Source organism: Acanthochromis polyacanthus, chromosome 1 (genome assembly GCF_021347895.1).
Source record: "Acanthochromis polyacanthus isolate Apoly-LR-REF ecotype Palm Island chromosome 1, KAUST_Apoly_ChrSc, whole genome shotgun sequence".
NCBI lineage: Eukaryota > Metazoa > Chordata > Actinopteri > Pomacentridae > Acanthochromis > Acanthochromis polyacanthus.
This window is the reverse complement of record NC_067113.1, coordinates 22,810,587-22,828,945: the sequence shown is the minus strand read 5'-3', so window position 1 is coordinate 22,828,945 and position 18,359 is coordinate 22,810,587. Positions and strand designations below refer to the sequence as shown.

The following is an 18,359-nucleotide window of genomic DNA, read 5'->3' as shown; positions in this document are numbered from 1 at the left end:
TTAAGTGTATTTTATGCCCTTTAATACCTGCAGCATCGGTGAAGCAGCCTCATCCTCATCCTCTATGCCTTTCCTCTTGCGCTGAGCTTCATCTTCTCCCTCATCCAGTGGGATGCTGCGAATGCGAGCCAGGAAGTTGTTGAAGATCATGTCAGTGCTGAGGACATCCTCACTGAACCAGACCATACCACAGCGGGACACAGTGGCCAGTGTGGCGTACTTCAGGTCCTGTACTTCAAACATTACACGCACCTGGACAGCAAGAAAAAAAAAAAACCTCGGTAAATACAAACATGCTTCTCAGACTATAAAAAGACAAAAACAGACAACTGTATTTGAAGTGATGTGCTCTTACATTTGGTGGTAAGCTGAGACGCTCTCCATTTGGCAAGGTGAGCAGCTTGTTGTCGTCCAGGACTGAGTTAAGATTTTCAACCCACTCTGGGTCAACGTCACCGTCAAAGATGATCCACTGTCGCTTCTGCAGTTCACCTCGAACATTGTCAATGATTCTGAAATTCAAGGCAAAGATATTTTACAAATATTGTATTTAAATAGTCATATTTTGCAAGATGTCTTTAAAAAGTACAACTATCAATAAATTGTGAACTCACTTCCTGAGGATGTGCGTGAACAAGCCATCCGTCCATTCACGGGTGTTGGGATCTAGGGTTCCATACAGGTGGTCTTTGCTGATGGCCTTGGGGTCGATAATGTGGGCCACACCCTCAACACCCTCCAGCCTCTCTAAAGCCTTGAGCAGCACCCTCCATGCCATGGTCTTTCCACTTCCTGAAGGACCCACCATCATCAGACCATGGTTGATCTGTGTGATCTGGTACAGCTGCAGCACCTTCTCCACCCACATGCTGCCGACATCGTCACCGTCTCCGTAGGTGAGGTACATCTCTGCACAGACCTTCTTCAGCTCCTCTCTCAGAGCAGTCATCTCTCCACGGTGGTACTGAACTCCAGGGAAGACGTCTGACAGCAGGCTGAACAGCAGAGGGATGTCCTCCGCCACCAGCTTGGGGACCATGGTTTCACACACACTCTGGATCAGGATCTAAAGTAAATGGAACAACTGAGTGAAATGACCAAAATCCCGAATTTTCAAAAACAAATTTACCTGAGCTGCCAAAAATTTGCTTTAAATAATAATGAAATTTGACTTTGAAGTCCAAGCGTCTATAGTTTTTATACCTCCTGTTCAGGAAGGTTCTCAGCAATCTCATTCTCATCAACATCCTCTCCACGCTCAAGCTTCTCCCTTTTGATCTTCTGGATGCGCTCACGCTTGACATTGCCAGCACTGATCAGCACGCTCTTGAGTGCTCGGAGACCGAAGTCATAATGGCTCTGGGATGACAGCTGCTCATCGCAAAGTCTGAAATAGAGGCAAGAGATTAAATTAGAGAAGATTTCTATTAAAAAAACAAACAAAAAAAAAAAAAACTCTTTCATATAAACTTATTAGATAAACAGAACACGTACTTGAAGAAAGGTACAATCTTCTTGGCGAGGATCTCAGCTGTTCGGAAACCTTGAGAGTAGAGCATGACCTGTGCGATGAGCTGGCGGTCAGGCTTTGTCATGGCCAAGCTACGGAACAGCTTTTTCAGGTTGTCAGGCAGGTTGGAACGGCCAGCATATCCAGGGTTCATGGTGATGAAGATGGCCATATCTGGGCTCACCTTCACCTGCTTGTTGAGGAGCTCTGTAGTAACGGGCACACCTGGGAAGGAGACAAACGATGGGTTGTTTACAACACAGCCCACTGCACAGTTTATAAACTGGTGATGAATACAATGGCAGATATCAAGTTGGTATTTACTTGATATGTACCTACAGTATGCTGGGCAATATATGCTGAACTCACACTAACACCAAATCATGGTGAATATGCCAAATCTACAGATATTACTAGCGTTTTTTAAATTTATTTATAAGGTGTAGCTGGAGTTAATTTCTTGTTAAGGGTTTTTTAAAGCCATTAAATGCTTTTTACATTTTCATTAAAAGGACATCTGCTTTATATACTAGGACATGCCAGTTCCCACACATATTATACATACTCCTGTCTCTGTTGGGGTTGCTGTGCTCCCTCAGAGCCACCTGGATGTACTGGACCTGCTGTGAGACAGCAGACAGCATTCTCTCCTCTAGACGATTGAACTCGTCAAAGCAGCCCCAGGCTCCTACCTGGCACAGACCCACGAAGATACGACCCATGGCCTAAGGAAGAAGGATTCAACAAAAACAAGGACACATTAATAATCAATAAAAGAAAAAAAGTGATTTGTTTTATTAATCTCTTTGGGTATGTTGGTATATATGAAAACAGTTATGTACCTGGAAGTCGAAAGTCTCATCACAGTTGAAGACCAGAACAAACCGGCCAAGCTGGTGACCAAGAGCCTTCACTGACTCGGTCTTCCCTGTGCCAGCAGGACCTAGACGGAGGATAAATTCAGCACAGTTTATCTTTTAATGTGTTTCTTATAAACAAATTCTCCATTTCTTGCAAGAAAAAATATCACATTCAGATTCCATACCAAATGGTGATCCACCAAGACGAGCCTCGAGAGCCTGCGTCATGGTGAGATAGCAACGGTCTGTCAGTGGGGTCTGGACAAGCTTATCCTGGACACCCAAGTACTCAAAACCATAGTTGAACTTGGCATTGGCCATCTGAATGGACAGCTGTTGCAGGACATCCGTCTGCTTGGGGTCAAAGTAGAAGCGCATCTGACTGAGCCACTCAAAGGACTTGGGGTTGTCAATCTTGTTCTTGATCAGAGTCCTGGTCACATCACGCTGGTGCACCAGCTCGGTGATCTAAGAATAATTTGAAAGATGGATGTCAGACATTTTTCATTGTACAACAAACTTTTAAAAGCATACTTTAAAAAATTCTCTCTAACCAGGTGCTCCAGTTTCCTCCTGCGGAGTGGAGGCTGCTCCATGAGCACAGTGTCAGCCAACACATTGAGGGTAGCTTCCACGTTTGACAACACTTCTTGCATGGGTGACATGTCTCCACCACCAGAGATGGTGGTCAAGGCAGATTCGATGTTCTCAGACCAGGCAATCTGGGTTGACAGGACCACCAGCTGTGCCTGAGGAGCAAGGGCAGAGAGAAAGCGACAGTAGCACAATGCTGGATTTGAACATCCAAAATAGCATTGTATAATGAATTGACTGCAGAATTAATGCTCTAAGTCCCAACCTGGTAACGATCGATCCAGTTGATGTACTGGCTCAAGTCAACAGTGGTGCCCTTGTTGAAGGACGTCACCTCTGTGACAGACTCAGCTAGCAGCTTGGCCAGTGTCACTCTCATTTCTTTCTCCACCAGGGTCAGCCACTCGTTGATCTTCGGGTGCTCTGTGATGGAGACTGGTGTCTTGTAGAGGATCTCCTCACCCTCACGTGAGGAGATTCCCAACACCACAGTGTTGTCCTCATTAAGTAGGATGCTGGAGACGCCAGCGAACATCTTTTTGAAGTGCTTCTGGAGTTTGGCTACATTCTTGCTGTTGCCAATAATCTCAAGCAGATCCTCATCTCCCACGAAGTAGAACCTTTCAATAACGAGAGTGATAGGACAAATGGTATTACTCAATAAATAAATGCTTAAATCAGCCACATATTCGACATAACATAGCTTCTAAATTTGATTATAAAAATGCTTATTAGCAATATATATTTGTTCCCCTGCCTGATGTGCCTCTGAATAATCTTCATACCTGGGGAATGAGGATCTCTCTCTTTCTAGGTATTCTCCAAGGGCTTTCTGGATTTTTCCCAGAAGGTCAGCCAGTCTCTCCAGGGACCTCTGCACTCCCTGTATGTTCAGCACATCCATCACTAAGGGAGACTTTGTCACCTTCTTCATCAGTGCCAAGAACTCTGTGCTGATACTGGAATGAAGACAAAGAGACAGATTACAATATGATATAGCAAAAAAATAGTTACTGTAGTGAATGGGAGTAAACATGAATGTGCCAATATATATACAGTTGGTATTGATTTTTGAAAGTGGCTTGTTTTATTTACAAAAAAAACATATCCTATAAGTTCTGGCATAATTGCTGAAATTTACAATGAAATCTCAATGTGCTGAAATAAAGCACCACCATTTACCTCTGGAATCTCTGGGTTTCAACAGGCAGCAGATGTTTGATGTCAGCACTGCCTGTAAAGATGCCTTCCAGATAGACCCAGCGACGCTGGACATCAATCCAAACATCAAACAGAGCCATGATGCGATTCAGCTTGTCTTCCCAACTCAGAGCATCTTCCTCAAACACCTAGGAGAAAAAAGGGAGACAAGCACGGTGTTGATGCCGTTCTGAAAAACCGATGTATTTGAAAATTATGAAACTACTGTCTTAATGGGTAGAAGGTGTAATTCCGTTTACCTTGTAGTAAGGAGACAACTTCATTGCAGACACACTGTTAATGTGTTCTTTGACCTTGTTGAAGAGGTCATCCCAGCCTCTAATCAGACGACACTTGTTCTGGTAGTTCACCAGGTCGAGCTCATACGAGTTCCACACTTCACGGATCTGAAAACCAAAACAATAAATCGATTTAAAATAATAATAATTTTTGCTCAAGTCTACAAACCAGAGAGTGGTTTATAATAATTTAGTTTTAAAGCTTTACAGCTACAAATATAAGTTACTCCTCTTTTGTGGACTCTCCCTCCTCACCTGTTTAAGGAACTCCTCTAAAGCCATCTCTCCCTGAGCTACAAGGAGAACATCCTTCACCACCATCTCATTCTTCTGCAGATCCACATCCCAGATCTGTCCGAGAGTCAGCTCTGATAGGACCCAGTTCACATGCAAGCGCTTCATCAGCTGCTTCCAGTGACGGTCTTTCAGAGCCTCTGATTTGAGCTCAATCACCAACATGTTCACCTTGAAAGAGAAAAAGAAAAGACGGAGAATTTAAAACGCATTCTATTTTTCTTGCCGAGTCCCAACTTGGGCTTAGTAGACCAACTAGTTTACTGACCTTTAAGTATCCTTTAAGCAGCCTCTGAACGTACTCATAGGAAGCGTACTGTCTCAGTCTTGCTTGGAAGTTCTTCAGCTGGTTCAGAAGAGCATCCAGACTCTGACGAAGCTACAAATACAAAATACAAAGAGTCATATTTTATGCAGAATTTAACAAGTATAGTACGGTACAGAACGATGTAAATTTGACAGAACGGTATTACTGTGCTTTTAATACCTTGCGAGGCTGTACAGAAACCCATGGCTGCTCTTTCATCTGGTCGATCTGCTCCCAGACCTTCGACAGCTCAGACCACACCTCTTTCAGGTCATGCAGCTCCTCCAAGGCCACCTGCAAGTCACCACAGAGACAGAAATGATTTACCGTAAATGAAGGGCATCTTTTCAAAAAGATTGTTTTAGTTTGTAAATATGTATAAAAAGACAGAGGTAGGATATATAACTCATGTGTAATGGGTTAAAAGACAATGATATTCCAAATCGGTGTCTGACCAGTATATTTAATATATTATTATAATTAATCTTCAGTCGAGAACTAAAAACATTTCTGTAAATGTACGCAGTCATTACCTGCACCCTCTCTTCACTGCCACTGAGCAGACCAGTGTCAGTGAGCTCCAGGGCCTCTTTGGCCCGGGCACACTTCTCCCTTTCAACCTTCAGACGGCCAAAGTTGCCTTCATAGATGGTGAGAGACTGGAGGGCCTCCTCAGGACGCAGGTTACCCTAATGGAACAGGTTGTATGTTAGATTTCTTAATTTGCTTTCATCTTAGCAGTAAATTAATACAGAATTATGCATTCAAAAATTGTGAGTTACATTTAGATGTGATTGTAATGCATTTTAAATTTAATAGGATAACTCAGTATTTCTTACAGCGACTGGTTTGGTCTTTTCCCAGTCATTGAGCAAGTCAGTTGTGCGGTTTTCCACTGCTTTGTCCTCTTGGACAATCTTCATCTGCAGGTTGGCCACTTGCTGCTGGATAGCAGTGTCTTTGCGCTTCATTATGTCGCTGAACGCACCCCATTCACCTTCAATGTTGTCAATGTAGAGCCAAGAAGGAGGGAACTGGAACCTTTGCTTCTCCAGCAAACGTTGTCCATTGCGGAACAACTATGGTAAAAAAAAAAAAAAAAAAAAAAAAAGAACGAATCAGATTGAAAAGTGTTTAAATCATTATTTTCAACTAGGAGAAGCTATTTTTATTAAACAATGAGGGAAGGTAAAGGCGAGGATACAGAATGTTGTAAGTACTTACGTCAACATTTTTCTCAAACTGCTTGATCTTGCGCTTCAGGGTCTGGACATATGTAATGAAGTTGACGGCATCTGAGGTGCTTGCAGTGTCCACAGAATGTTGTTCAAGATCTTGACGGGACTGGTGAGAAACAGAAAAATGTGTGTAAGTGATAAACACTATTGTGAAGAATCATTATCATACGAGTGTCTTTCAGTGTACCTAGACAGGTTAAACATTTACTTTTTCAAACTGTACATTACCTTAGAGATCTGGGCATGGAAGTCCTGCATGTTCTGACCTAGCATCTGGCCAAACTTGCTGAGCACCTCTTTGTGCCAAGAGTCATACTTCAGGTTCACTTTAGACTGGACCTGTAATCAGGGGCAAATACAAACACTTATCAAAGAGTTCTACTGCTCCCCTTAAAATAATGACCAAAAAACAAACAGTATAAGATTTGAACTAAAATGAATTCTGTATTTATTAAGACGCAGCATTATGTAATCATTTTAACACCTAGAACTGTCAGTCATTACTACCTTGCCATAATCGATGACCACAGGTCCAAACTCTTTCCGAGTCTCAGCGTTGTCGAAGGTTCCACGCGCTTTGCGGATCTGGACCAGCAGAGCCTGCCACTTAGTGAGGTCTTCACCAAGACGGTTGTAGATGTTTTCAGCTTGCATGTCCCACAAGCACTGGTACTGCAGCCACACCTGGACACGGGAAACAAAGAGAAAGTTAATTAATACAATTGGAGTAATATATATATATATGATGATGTATATCTAAACTGATGATATAAGCTAAAGACAGTAAATGAGACAGGGGTGAATAAAAACACATAGTAGTCAATTGTCATAATTGTCAATCGGCAGTAAAACAGCTGATGTTAAAACAAGATGGCTCTTACCTTAACATACTGCTCCACCTCATTGACGATGTCTTCCACTGCATTATAGGCCTCTTCTAAGGCTGCAGGACCATCTGGCATCCTGGTCAGAGCGTTACGGTAGAACTTCTCCTCCTCTGAAAGTTCGTAGTGGACACCCACCTAATGAGGCAGAACAGACAGGCTTAGATAAAAGCTACACTACACAACATCCAAATGCCATGACTTGGCTAAAAAAAAAAAAAAAAAGACCAAACAATTTTACATATAATGATTTTAAATGAGAAGAAATTTGCACCCACATGTTTACTTAACCACAGATATTTCTCAGCTGTTTTTAAAGTCCCTACCTGGTATCTCTGGCTCTGAATCCTGGGCAGAGAAAGAATGACCATCTTCCAAGCAAACATCTCCTGGTAGAGTTTGTAGCGGCAGTCTTCAATTGGCGGGTTTAAGTAGATCACCTGGTTAGTGATCCTCAGCTCATGGATGACATTCTGGAATAAACAAACAACATAGTCAGCTGTCTTTAGAAACAAAAAGTTTCCACAAGGTTTGTAATGTAACATCGATTTAAAATGTGTAATACGGCAACACAGCGGCTACCTTGATCTTGGGCTCCCCTCCAGGTTTGTGGCTGACTTGTGGAGCCTCAGTGTCCATGTCCACATCAGCTTTGTCCTCCACCTGGCCACGGAGCACCTGGGTCCAGGCCTTTAGACCAGCCTGAAGTCGCACTCCAAGGATACGTTCAATCTAAGAGAACATCAACAATATTGGTCATTTCAGCTTACAAAAGTCACACAACTATATGTATCCAGGCTATTTCATGGTACCAACCTCGATGTCAAGCTTGTTGACCCAGATGGGCAAGTTGGAATAAGAATGCAGATTGAGGTCATCCACAGCTTTCTGGACACGGTTGAGGATGTCAGAGAATGTCTTGTGGTCAAACATGCAAGTGTCCAGAGAGCGGACCTCTAAATCTATTTTCTCCTCAATCAGTAAGAGGTCATCCACCTAGGAAGAGCAACAATTGGTTAAACACTGAAGACTTAAATGCGAGTTTGGAGTCTGTGTTCATGCAGGATGTATGCAGCTACTGAATGGTGACAGCTCCTCCCCTCTAACCTTCTCCTGGAAGTTGAAGACAGTCTCAGCCAGCCTCTGAACATAAGGATCCAGCTTGTAGGACTCCCAGACCAGAGTGATGCCTTCAGTGATGAGAACTTGAACCTCTTTCTTGAGCCCAGCCACAAGCAGAGAGATAGAGGACCTCTCCTCCACTTTCTCACATGTACGCTCATAGGTGCGCACGCTCTCGATCAAAGAGATGGCAAATGGGTACAGCTGATTGGCTTGGTGGGCTTTGTTGACGATGGCCAAGGGAACACGGAAGCTCAGCCACTTGAGGTTGCGGACCTCTTTAGACAAGGTGATGATCTCTGGCAGGAAGTTGACTTTAAGCTTGAGCATGTTTCCTGTTCTTCCACGGGCACGGGTATTCTCGATGGTGAAGATCCGTCCAGACACACCAAGGTTACGCTGCTGCACCTGATTTACAAGAGAGTGATGACAAATATTTAGGAAATAGCAATTCATAAAAAGCAAAAACAAGCAAATGTTGAGTAAAAACTAGTTTGGTCTGTACCTTGCGAGCCCAGTCATCAAATATCTCTTGAGTATTGAGTTTGGCCCTGAAGCTATCTCCGTCCTGCTTCAGCTTCAGCCCCTCCACATGGTTCTCCCAGCCTTTTCCCAGAACATCCTCCACTCTCTTCATGTACGCAGTCAGCTGGCGGTCGATCTGCTTGGCCCATATGATGGAGCCAGACACAGGTGGCAGGTCACGGACGTGGCTCATCTTACAGGCCTGGCTCTGAGGATACTGCACTTTGAACTTGTCATGCAGTGACTCAATGTCATCTTTCACACGCTGGATGAGCTGTGTCTGGTACTCCCGAATGGCACCGCGGATGTGGGGGCGAACGAAGAGAGCATTGAAGCGGGAGAAGATGCGGAACATCTCGTTGGCGTTCTTGGCGGTTCCCAGCTGATCACGTAGGCGGGCAGTGATACGGGTCTCCACGCGGTCAATGCGTTCATCGTAGCGCTTCATGGCAGCTTCCCAGGCTTCCATGCCTTCCTTAGACACATCCAGGCCATCGACCTCTTTGACATTCTCATATGCCAGGTTGACCTCCTCGATAGCATTTGCATCAGCAGCATCAAAGAGGACTCCAGCTACCTTCATGTCTTGAGGCTCGACTGTCTCTCCAGGGGCGTGCTGTGGCACTGCAGATACCTGAAGACAAAAAGTTTTTTCAACAAAGCCAAATATGAAATCCTGCTTTCTGGGAATTCAAACAAAAGAACAAAACTGGTTGAAAAATAAGAAAATAACAGCTTGACTTGTTGTCAGTTCAAACAGGACCATTACAGATGCTGATGGTATGTTACCTGAGGCCTCAGCACACGGACGATGACAGCCCTCAGCTGCTCATGCTGCCTTCTGAAACGCCTCATGTGGTCCAGACGAGACTGGAGTTTCCTGTGGGCAGGGCTCAGACGCCACACCATCTTCAGGTTCTCTTCTCTCTTCCTCTTCACAATGTCCCTCAGAAGCACCTGCAGTTTCTCATACTCATCCTCCCAGGTCTGGAATACCTCAAAGCAAGCTACCATCACCTGCAAACAGAAGATAAAAGGACATTTAGAAACACATGATATTCTGAGTAGCTGAAGTAAGTGCATATTTCTGAATAGAAATCCCAACAGGTTTCAGATTATGCTGGAAATCCTACTACACTGACCTTTTCGAATTCTTCATAGGCAACATGCATGAGCTTCCTGGTACCCAACACCTTTAGGAGCTGTGAGCTCAAGTCCCTGGAGATGGCCTCCACCAGACGGAGTGCTCTCTGGATGGGATACTTGGTATTCCGAATCTTTTTAAGATGAGTAAATATAGCCATCAGGGCTTGGCGGATCTTATCAAGCTCTGAGGCAGAAAGCAGGTCATTGAGAGGGAAGTCCTTCATCAAAGGATTGTAGTCATTGACCGTTTCCACTGCCTGCTTCAGACCTGTGAGGAGTAGAGAAAAATCAACATTTACTCAGATTTCACTACTTTAACAAAACTATTGCAAATTAAAAGAGTAAAAATTGTGTTTTAACAGGTTTTCACTCACCAGTGTCAGTGTCAAAACTGACAGTAGCATGGAAACGTTTGCCATGTTTGAGGATGTCCAGTGTAAGCAGAACCTCAGGGCTTTCTCTCTTCTCTTGGATCCTGTTGAGGGCTCTCTCCAGATTCAACCAGAAACTGATCTCCTGTAAGGCTGTGCCAGAGGCTGGGTCACGATCGAGCTTTGTCACCTGGATGGGAGGGTTAGTGACAGGAACAATAAACCCAGTGGTATATATGACAGAACAGATTTTTTACAGAACAGATTTTTCACAGAAACCAGATGTATTTTGTCATTGTACGGTTTTGTTTAAACCTGACAAAAAACTGTTGGAATGCCTCTTACCTTTTGGATCTCCCTGATCCAGCGGTTAACACCAGATTGTAACTGGTTGAGGAAGGTTGGGTCCTCTACTTTGTCACCAAAGTCAGTAACCTTGGGCTTCTCAGCACGCTCATAGCACTGCTTGGCAATGTTTGCAATGATGGGGTGGATGAGCAGGCTGATCTCGGGAATCTCAATGTTCTGCTGCAGGTGGAGAAGGCCCATCTCCAGCTCAGCGATCTTCTTCTCAACAGAGGGAGCCATCTTATCCCCATCTCTATAAGTTTACGACAGAGGATAATGTAGAACAGACTTATTTTTCTTCCAATACATTCACTATTCAAAGCAAAGTCCGTGATTCAGCGTATTTTCTAGGAGGTTTTGAGAAATAACATGTATAGGAATATTACCTGTCTGCCTTGCCAGACTCACGGATGTAGGACTTGAAGAAAGGAGCGACAGCGTTGCTGATGAAAGAGTGGAGTGTCTCATAGGGAGAATCCTCACTCAACGTCAGAACTCGGACTTGGGTTGATATGGGCTTGTCTGCATCAATGACACCTGTCCTCTTGATGAAAGCCAAGCTGCATGGGCGAAAATGTAAACACACTCATGTCTAGAATGACCAGAACAGGGCACAAAGTAGCTAAATTATCTTTAGGTATAGGTCTTTTATCATAAGATTGTGTAATACTGAGTGTCTGAAAAGGAAACCATTGTGCAATGCATCAGTTGCATCACTTACCTGTTGGACTTGATCCCATAGTGTATGTCAATGTTGATGTTATAAGTGATGCACTCCTTCTCCTCCTCTCCCTCATCTCCAACATCCTCTGTATAAAGTACGAACAATGTCAGTTTTATCTGAACAAGTACACAGACTATTCATCAAGGAGTATGTGTTTCAATCAGCTGTGTTTATTTAGATGTGCACCATAAAGCAGCCTGTTTTTCTATTTTTTTCATATTATTTAGAGAGCTGCAACAAGTGGTGAGAGCTGAATGTTCAAGGCTGAAAAGTGACACTGCTGCTAAGGATAAAAATAAATGATTTGGATGAAAGACAAGACTGAGTATATTTGTGGATAGTGAGCCAGCAGGATGACGGTGCAATCAAGGAGCTTTGTCTGTTCACTTTTCTCTATTTCCCCACCCTTCTTTGAAAGTGTAGCTTATCGGAATATGATATATATCTGCAGACACTGCACTCTGCATTGCAGCATCAGTATCATTAGCGCAAAACCATGAACAGTCTGGGGAAGTGACTCTCCGGCTGGGAAATCAAAACCTACAGGCTGAGTGGCTGGTCATGTGCAGTAACAAGGGATGGAGATTCAGCACTTATATAAAAAGGAATGGAGCTCAGAGGCTTAATTTTCCTGAAGGAAACTGTGGATAATGTGTTCATTGACACAAGCTGGTTCACATGATGAAAGCCCTGGAAGCTGCAAACAACCTGACTTGCAGATGTGACAAAAGATTCATTGTAATTTGAACAGCATCAACATGAACTACTGTTCTTTATAAATAAACCGCACTTAGGCATAAAAGCAATGGAATTACATAAAGGTACACGCGATAAAATAATATTAGCTCTGTTTTCTTCTCCCCACCCTGTGTGGCGCAGTGTAGTTGTAGTTTAGCGTTTTAATGGCAAGCTTGGATAATGTTGCTAACTAGTCAAAACTCAATTCAGCTAACAGTAGGTTAAAAGCCTTGCTGGTGACTTTAGAAGCTAATTTGCAGAGACGCTGCGTTCGTTTTGATATGACTGAGACAACAGTGTTTATATAGTATTTAGTGGCCAGCTAACTACTGCTTTGCACAAATACCTTTGAGAGCACTTCTCTCCACCAGGATAGTGTGAACTTGAGGGTCAGCCAAGAATTTCCTCATCTGCTCCACGGCGCTCTTCTCCTCCAGGGCGGTTTCCAGTGAGGCCGGGGCCTCGCCGCCATCTTCCAACAGCAACGGTACCAGCTTCCGAATGTGCTTCTGGAGCACGGAGGTATCAGCAACCGTCTGAACGGCCGACACCTCCATGGTGCCGGAGTTCTCCTCCGTCCCCCCGCCGTCAGACATTCTTCAAAGCGGTCAGCGTCGACCAGTTAGGGAGTAAACGTGAACAAAGAAACAAGGCTGACGTTGTACGTCTGACTGCAGAACCCAGCAGGCTGACGAGACACCAACTGCTGCTGTCAAAACGCCGCAATCCTTGACTATAGCCTTTATTCGCGCACAGGACTATGGTACTTGCTGTTCCACAGAGAAGTATGTCACAGGACTGTGCCAGTTGAAGACTACAACCCCCATAATGCAGTTGAATGAATCACTTTTTTCTGTCGTTTGTTTGTACCATTTGTGACAGATAGGGGGAGAAAGGGAGTAGTCCTTAATGATGCAGCAATATAAAGTGAGGAAAAAATTACTAAAATATTATTGTTACTTCTTCACTGACCTTATAATGTTAAGAAATTGTAATTGGTGTTACCCTTGCAAATTAATATGCATCTTGACACAATTTGACTGGCTTTAGTGTCACAAATGCATTTTTTGCATAGTCATGGCAATAAAAGTCAATGCAATGCATGCATAATTTTTTTCATCCACATAATAATAATAAAGTGTACTTCCATGTTCTATTTAAGTCACTTAAGAAGGCACTTGGACTGAAGCTTAAAATGTACACATTTAATAATAAATATTGGATATACTGCAAGAAATAGTTTTTGGAGACTTGAACTGATATCCATCCATCCATTGTCTATACACCGCTTTATCCTCACTAGGGTCGCGGGGGGTGCTGGAGCTTATCCGAGCTGACTCGGGCTAATGCAGGGGACACCCTGGACAGGTCGCCAGTTTGTCTCAGGGCTACATATATAAACAAACAATCACACTCACATTCACACCTACAGGCAATTTAGAATAATCATTCAACCTGATATCCTAGATCTGAAAAGCTGAAATTACAAAATTTAAATCTAATAGCAAGAAGTAGGTTAAAGAGAGGAAAGCATTCCGCGCCGTTAAATTCAACACACGGTTGAAAACAAGTGAAAGATTTAGCATGTAAATGTTTTAATAAGACAAGGAGCAATGTGACATGATGGCGTTGGTGTTTATTTAAAAAAACAGCATACAGTAAAACCTCAGTTCCAAAGAATAACCATAGTTAAAACTATTACAAGCATGAACACAGCACAAGATGAAGAGCCTGTGTACACCATTTCCCTGAGCAACATATTCACAATATTTACACTAATTTGCAAGTTATGTTCCACATCCCACACACATCAAATGTAACTTCTTACACAGTGATAAATGGCTTTTAAATAATTTATGGCTTCAAAAGTATTACTGACCTAACCTGAGAAGGCATCTGTTTTTTTGATGATGAAGAAGCACAGGTTTAAGAAATACAGAGAAAAGACTTCTGCTAGCAACTTATGTTAGCAGTCTTTTGCACTCACAAAAATTTAATTTCATTAATTTACCAACTGGCATATACATGGACCCTAATTGGAAATAAAGCCTCAGTGTCCACAAAGTCAGCTCCTATTTCACAAATCAACAGGGAACTCTAGCATCACATTCTGCATGACAAAGTAAAACCAGGCATCCTCTGCACCTTAGCACATGATCTTCATGTCCAAAACAGAATAACATTACAGTTCATAAGTGGATTCTAGCCTTTGGTATGAGAACTAAACGATGCCTTCATCATCCCTTTTCAGCAGAGACAGCAAATATTTATTGGCAGGTCTGAAAAAAACCCAGTCAGCTCCAGTCCACGATCAGATCCTCAGTCCTCCTCAGGGAACTTGAATTTAGCGTAGACGATGAGCATGACGATAGACATGACAATACACAGTGAACCAATAACGAGGTAGGCAATTCCAAGGAACTCATTCTTTCCACCCATCCAGGACACGTTGCTGAACACCACCTTCTTTTCCCCGTCAAAGCTCAGAACAGGATAATCTGGGAGACAAGTGTTAAGGATATGCAATGCAAGAATATACGCAAAAATACAAACACTGATGTCATTCTAACACTTTTACTGGAGCATTGAATACAAAGAAATATTTTAAGGATGATACTACTGATTTGCAGTTTTAGTTTACTTCCTACAACTCATGTACATTTGACATGGAGCTGTGTCTTAGAACTTAGAAGACAATTTTCAAGGCACCCACTGCCTTATATGCCAGTGCAATATAACAATTAGCAAACTCGAATACGCGAATGCTTGCATTGGAATTGACCAAAAAATGATTTATAATTAAAAACTGACCTGATGAACACATTAAAGAGGTCTTTTACATAAAATGAAAAGATATCTCTGAGCACTTTACACACTGTAGCTCCTGTCCTGGTAGGTGGCAGTCAATCAAATATTTATTTGCCTACCTTGCTTGTCCATGCCAGAATATTTGCCTGTTTTTTATCACCTCAAAGAACTCCTTAGTCATTGTATTCATTCAGCCGAGGTTAGAGCAGAACCACACCCAACCGGTAAAACAAGCTTAGACTACACTGCTGTTGTTGTAGAATGACACGAAACACGAGGCCATTTCAAAACCTGGCCCCTTGAGCATTGTTTGATACTTTTAAAGCTTGTTACAGAGAAGTAAGAGTATAAAACTGTTTAACGTATGATATTGAACATGTGTTCAATATCATCTTAGGATAAAGTCTATCATTTACACCCACTCCAAGTTGTCCAAAACAAATAAAGAGCAGCCACTGATTAGCAGCATGACTGCTTGTGTGTATTTTCTCTCTTCATACAACAGCATTCATTTGAGAGTGGACAATTTCAATGTTCTGTATCTCTAGTTCTCAGGTTGATTTTACTGGCTTGAAAACATGATTTTCCACACTCCAGGATGATTGAATGTAAAAAGATAGAAATCAACCTTTACTTCCACCCCTGATGCCTGCTTCCGTCTACGTGACCAGATGAAAGGTCTTTAAGAATTACTCACTTGCCTCATCATAGACTCATTTTGACTTTTGATGTTTATTTTTGGAGTGTCTACTATGTTAAAGTCAAAAATTTATGTTGAAATCTGTAAGAACAGGCCAATGTGCACCACTTTAAGCTGCATTAAGTTGTACCAAACACGCAATACAAAAAAATTTGATTGGAACTACCCGTACCTCTAAGCACCAGCCATAAAAAGGATACTGTAGGCAATTTCAAGGGAGTAGTTTCCAGCCGGGAGACCCTCTGCATAATCCCCCTCTGTAATTCGTCGATACAGCTTTCTGAAATTTGGAAGGGCTGCCCTCCTCATCCACACCAGGAAGTCTTGGTTGATGAAGCCGTTGTTAGCTGGGTCTGTGGGGTCCAGCTCGTAAGCAGGCCTCGACCAAAATACAGGTTTCACGGTACCTGCAAGTCGAAGTAGCCCACTTTTAAATGTACTCACCAATAACAATTTAATTTTATTAATCATCTAGGCAATTTATCTCCATAACAGCACTATTTAAACAAGAAAGGCAGCAAATTATAGTACATTAAAATAAAATTGCTACCGTTGAAGGCATTCCTGAGAGGTGTGACACTGGGGTTTCTGTATTTGACGTTGTAGTCTGTCCACCAAGCAATCCCTTTACCATCAAGGGGGACCTGCTTCCTTGCCCCATTGACAATCTGATACAGCTTGAAAGTATCTGCAGACAACAGACAGAGTTGTCAGTGCAGCCAATAAACTTCATCCCAACCTCATGTGCACAGTTACTTTAAATGTCATACATACCATTGAACATGCTGTTTGCGATTGACCCACATGGCACAATTGGTTTGTCGTTGTCGTACTGGTAGGGAGAGCAATCACTGCTGGGATTCTTCAAGAAATACAGAAAGCAGTCTTTTCATTGCTCAGATAAACAATTTGAAATCTCTGTTTATATGTTAATAAAGCCAGATGTGCAGCTGTACCACCAATGTTGCTTTAGGTATTGCTCATTTTCACAAAACTGCACTCTGATAAAAATATGAATGGTGCCCAACTGACAACTTAGCATATTTGAGCTCAACTTCGGTCATCTTTAAAGTCTTTTTCATTTTAGTTACGAAAATGAAAACCAGAACATGTGCGTGTGTTACCGTGTGTTGTTCACTCACCTTGAAGTATTCCAGGTCTCCAGAAAGCTGGCTAGCATCTTTGGACGCCCCGTACCTTCTGTAGTTCTGGAAGTAGTTCGTCAAGCCGTAGTAAAAGAACACAGGCCCCTGCAGTGGAGGAAAGCAGAATCACAAAAACACGAATGGGTCAGAACAAGAGCAGAGCTAAATCTGACTAATTAGAAACTGTTTGTGTGTGAGCATTTGTCCATTGCAACCTTAAATAGAGTGTCAATGGAGAAGTCCATGGTGCACACACAGTTCTTGGTATCTGGGTCAGAGCACCTGTAGCACGGTGAATCCTGCGCAACCCCGGTGTAGTCTATCTGTGTAAGAAGGAACAAGCAAGATAGTATGAATTATTGATGCCTACAACACCTAGTGCAATTGTTTGTTAGAAGTCAGGAAGCAGAGAGCAACTTCTGTCCATCCAATACATGCTGGTCCACAGGGATTCTATTTTTCATCTGCTAGATTGTTTTTGACATTGACTGAATGTTTGTCGCCCTGTCCTCTCTATTTGCTGGTTTAATCACTCAATCCCAGCATGATGACAAGCCTGATGTCATGTCTTTCAGTGTCACGGTCTTACCTCCAACACCTGGATGCTCCGAGAAGTGACAAACAGGGCGACGCCAATGCCGATGAATGCCAGACCAATGAGGACAAACCCTGGGATTACAATACCAGCCGAGAGCATAGGCTGCCATGCAGGAAGCCTCTGCTGAGTGAAGGCGGTGTTGTCGGGCCGGTTGTCTAGCTCCTGCTCTTGTTTCACCATTTTCTTGATTCTGTTGGGAGTGATTTTTTTGATAGCTTGTACTTGTGAATTATATCACAGCTATGGCGAACATATGAACACTCCTTAATGTAATCCAGCTTTCCCTTATCATTCTTTACACAAAGATGTTCCCATTTCTTTAATTTTAGTGTTTATTTTCTCATTTTGATTTAATGTAGGGCCTTAGCCACAGCTCAAGCAATTCTTCACAGCTCAATTTGACTCATTCCACCCCAAAAGGTTTTACATTACACATAAAATGTAGAATCTAACCTCCCAGCGACACCCATATTAGTGAAGAGCGCAACACAGACAAGAGGACTGACTTTTACCTCACTTTAAAATGACCTGTTGAGAGACATGGGGAACCTAAGGCACACATTCATAATTTACAGAAAGTGTTACTTACACGCAGGCGGCTCAAAATGGAGAAACAAAGGAGTCAACAACACATCGGTATGCTTCCCTGCGTTGTGGGCGCGACGGAGCAGCTCACCTTTACCTGTCTGCCCCCACCTCCTCAGCCCATCCTCTTCCTCCTCCGGGTTGACGTATTTTCTCCCTTCAAACCGTAAACAGAAATAAGCGATCGACAATTTGGATGGACTATAAAATGTCAATTTATTATTTTTATTTCTACATGTTTATACGCCCAAAACAATAAATATATGTCATCCTGTGCAAAGGTTATGAAATCGAGTCAATGCGGTAGTTTCGAACGTAATTCCCCGCCTTCTTTTAGATTGACAGTTATTTTAACCAATCATG

General features: G+C 42.7%; 2 protein-coding genes across 3 annotated transcripts in view; both read right to left on the bottom strand.

Moving 5' to 3' along the window:
- The window catches only part of dync1h1 (dynein, cytoplasmic 1, heavy chain 1), a 28,018-nt gene extending 15,124 nt beyond the window's left edge, over positions 1-12,894 (bottom strand). Inside the window, exons 1-34 of the mRNA XM_022198972.2 lie at positions 12,507-12,894; positions 11,420-11,507; positions 11,085-11,258; positions 10,696-10,951; positions 10,354-10,540; positions 9,976-10,247; positions 9,623-9,850; positions 8,814-9,467; positions 8,294-8,716; positions 8,003-8,182; positions 7,769-7,918; positions 7,513-7,659; positions 7,184-7,324; positions 6,810-6,986; positions 6,531-6,641; positions 6,289-6,408; positions 5,904-6,143; positions 5,598-5,753; positions 5,245-5,358; positions 5,026-5,136; positions 4,719-4,928; positions 4,425-4,571; positions 4,147-4,313; positions 3,750-3,923; positions 3,230-3,584; positions 2,925-3,119; positions 2,556-2,838; positions 2,353-2,453; positions 2,076-2,235; positions 1,495-1,735; positions 1,204-1,387; positions 615-1,066; positions 356-512; positions 28-252 (exon numbers count right to left, since the gene is read on the bottom strand). Coding sequence (XP_022054664.1) covers positions 28-252; positions 356-512; positions 615-1,066; positions 1,204-1,387; positions 1,495-1,735; positions 2,076-2,235; positions 2,353-2,453; positions 2,556-2,838; positions 2,925-3,119; positions 3,230-3,584; positions 3,750-3,923; positions 4,147-4,313; positions 4,425-4,571; positions 4,719-4,928; positions 5,026-5,136; positions 5,245-5,358; positions 5,598-5,753; positions 5,904-6,143; positions 6,289-6,408; positions 6,531-6,641; positions 6,810-6,986; positions 7,184-7,324; positions 7,513-7,659; positions 7,769-7,918; positions 8,003-8,182; positions 8,294-8,716; positions 8,814-9,467; positions 9,623-9,850; positions 9,976-10,247; positions 10,354-10,540; positions 10,696-10,951; positions 11,085-11,258; positions 11,420-11,507; positions 12,507-12,756 — 7,230 coding nt within the window. The 5' untranslated portion in view covers positions 12,757-12,894. The remainder of the gene's footprint in view (positions 1-27; positions 253-355; positions 513-614; positions 1,067-1,203; positions 1,388-1,494; positions 1,736-2,075; positions 2,236-2,352; positions 2,454-2,555; positions 2,839-2,924; positions 3,120-3,229; positions 3,585-3,749; positions 3,924-4,146; positions 4,314-4,424; positions 4,572-4,718; positions 4,929-5,025; positions 5,137-5,244; positions 5,359-5,597; positions 5,754-5,903; positions 6,144-6,288; positions 6,409-6,530; positions 6,642-6,809; positions 6,987-7,183; positions 7,325-7,512; positions 7,660-7,768; positions 7,919-8,002; positions 8,183-8,293; positions 8,717-8,813; positions 9,468-9,622; positions 9,851-9,975; positions 10,248-10,353; positions 10,541-10,695; positions 10,952-11,084; positions 11,259-11,419; positions 11,508-12,506) is intronic.
- An 882-nt stretch (positions 12,895-13,776) lies between these two features.
- On the bottom strand, positions 13,777-18,343 carry tmem30b (transmembrane protein 30B). 2 transcript variants are annotated; one of them, XM_022198970.2, is made up of 8 exons: positions 18,001-18,343; positions 17,403-17,601; positions 17,029-17,136; positions 16,811-16,918; positions 16,443-16,530; positions 16,219-16,356; positions 15,869-16,075; positions 13,777-14,658 (listed from the first exon to the last, which is right to left on the bottom strand). In XM_022198970.2, exons 2-8 carry the CDS (start codon positions 17,589-17,591, stop codon positions 14,480-14,482), a joined length of 1,017 nt encoding a protein of 338 aa, XP_022054662.1. In that variant the 5' UTR covers positions 17,592-17,601; positions 18,001-18,343; the 3' UTR covers positions 13,777-14,479. The 2 variants fall into 2 exon arrangements, with proteins under 2 accessions (XP_022054662.1, XP_051813702.1); XM_051957742.1 differs by lacking the exon at positions 18,001-18,343 and having other exon boundaries at positions 17,403-17,994.
- Between the last annotated feature and the right edge of the window lie 16 nt (positions 18,344-18,359).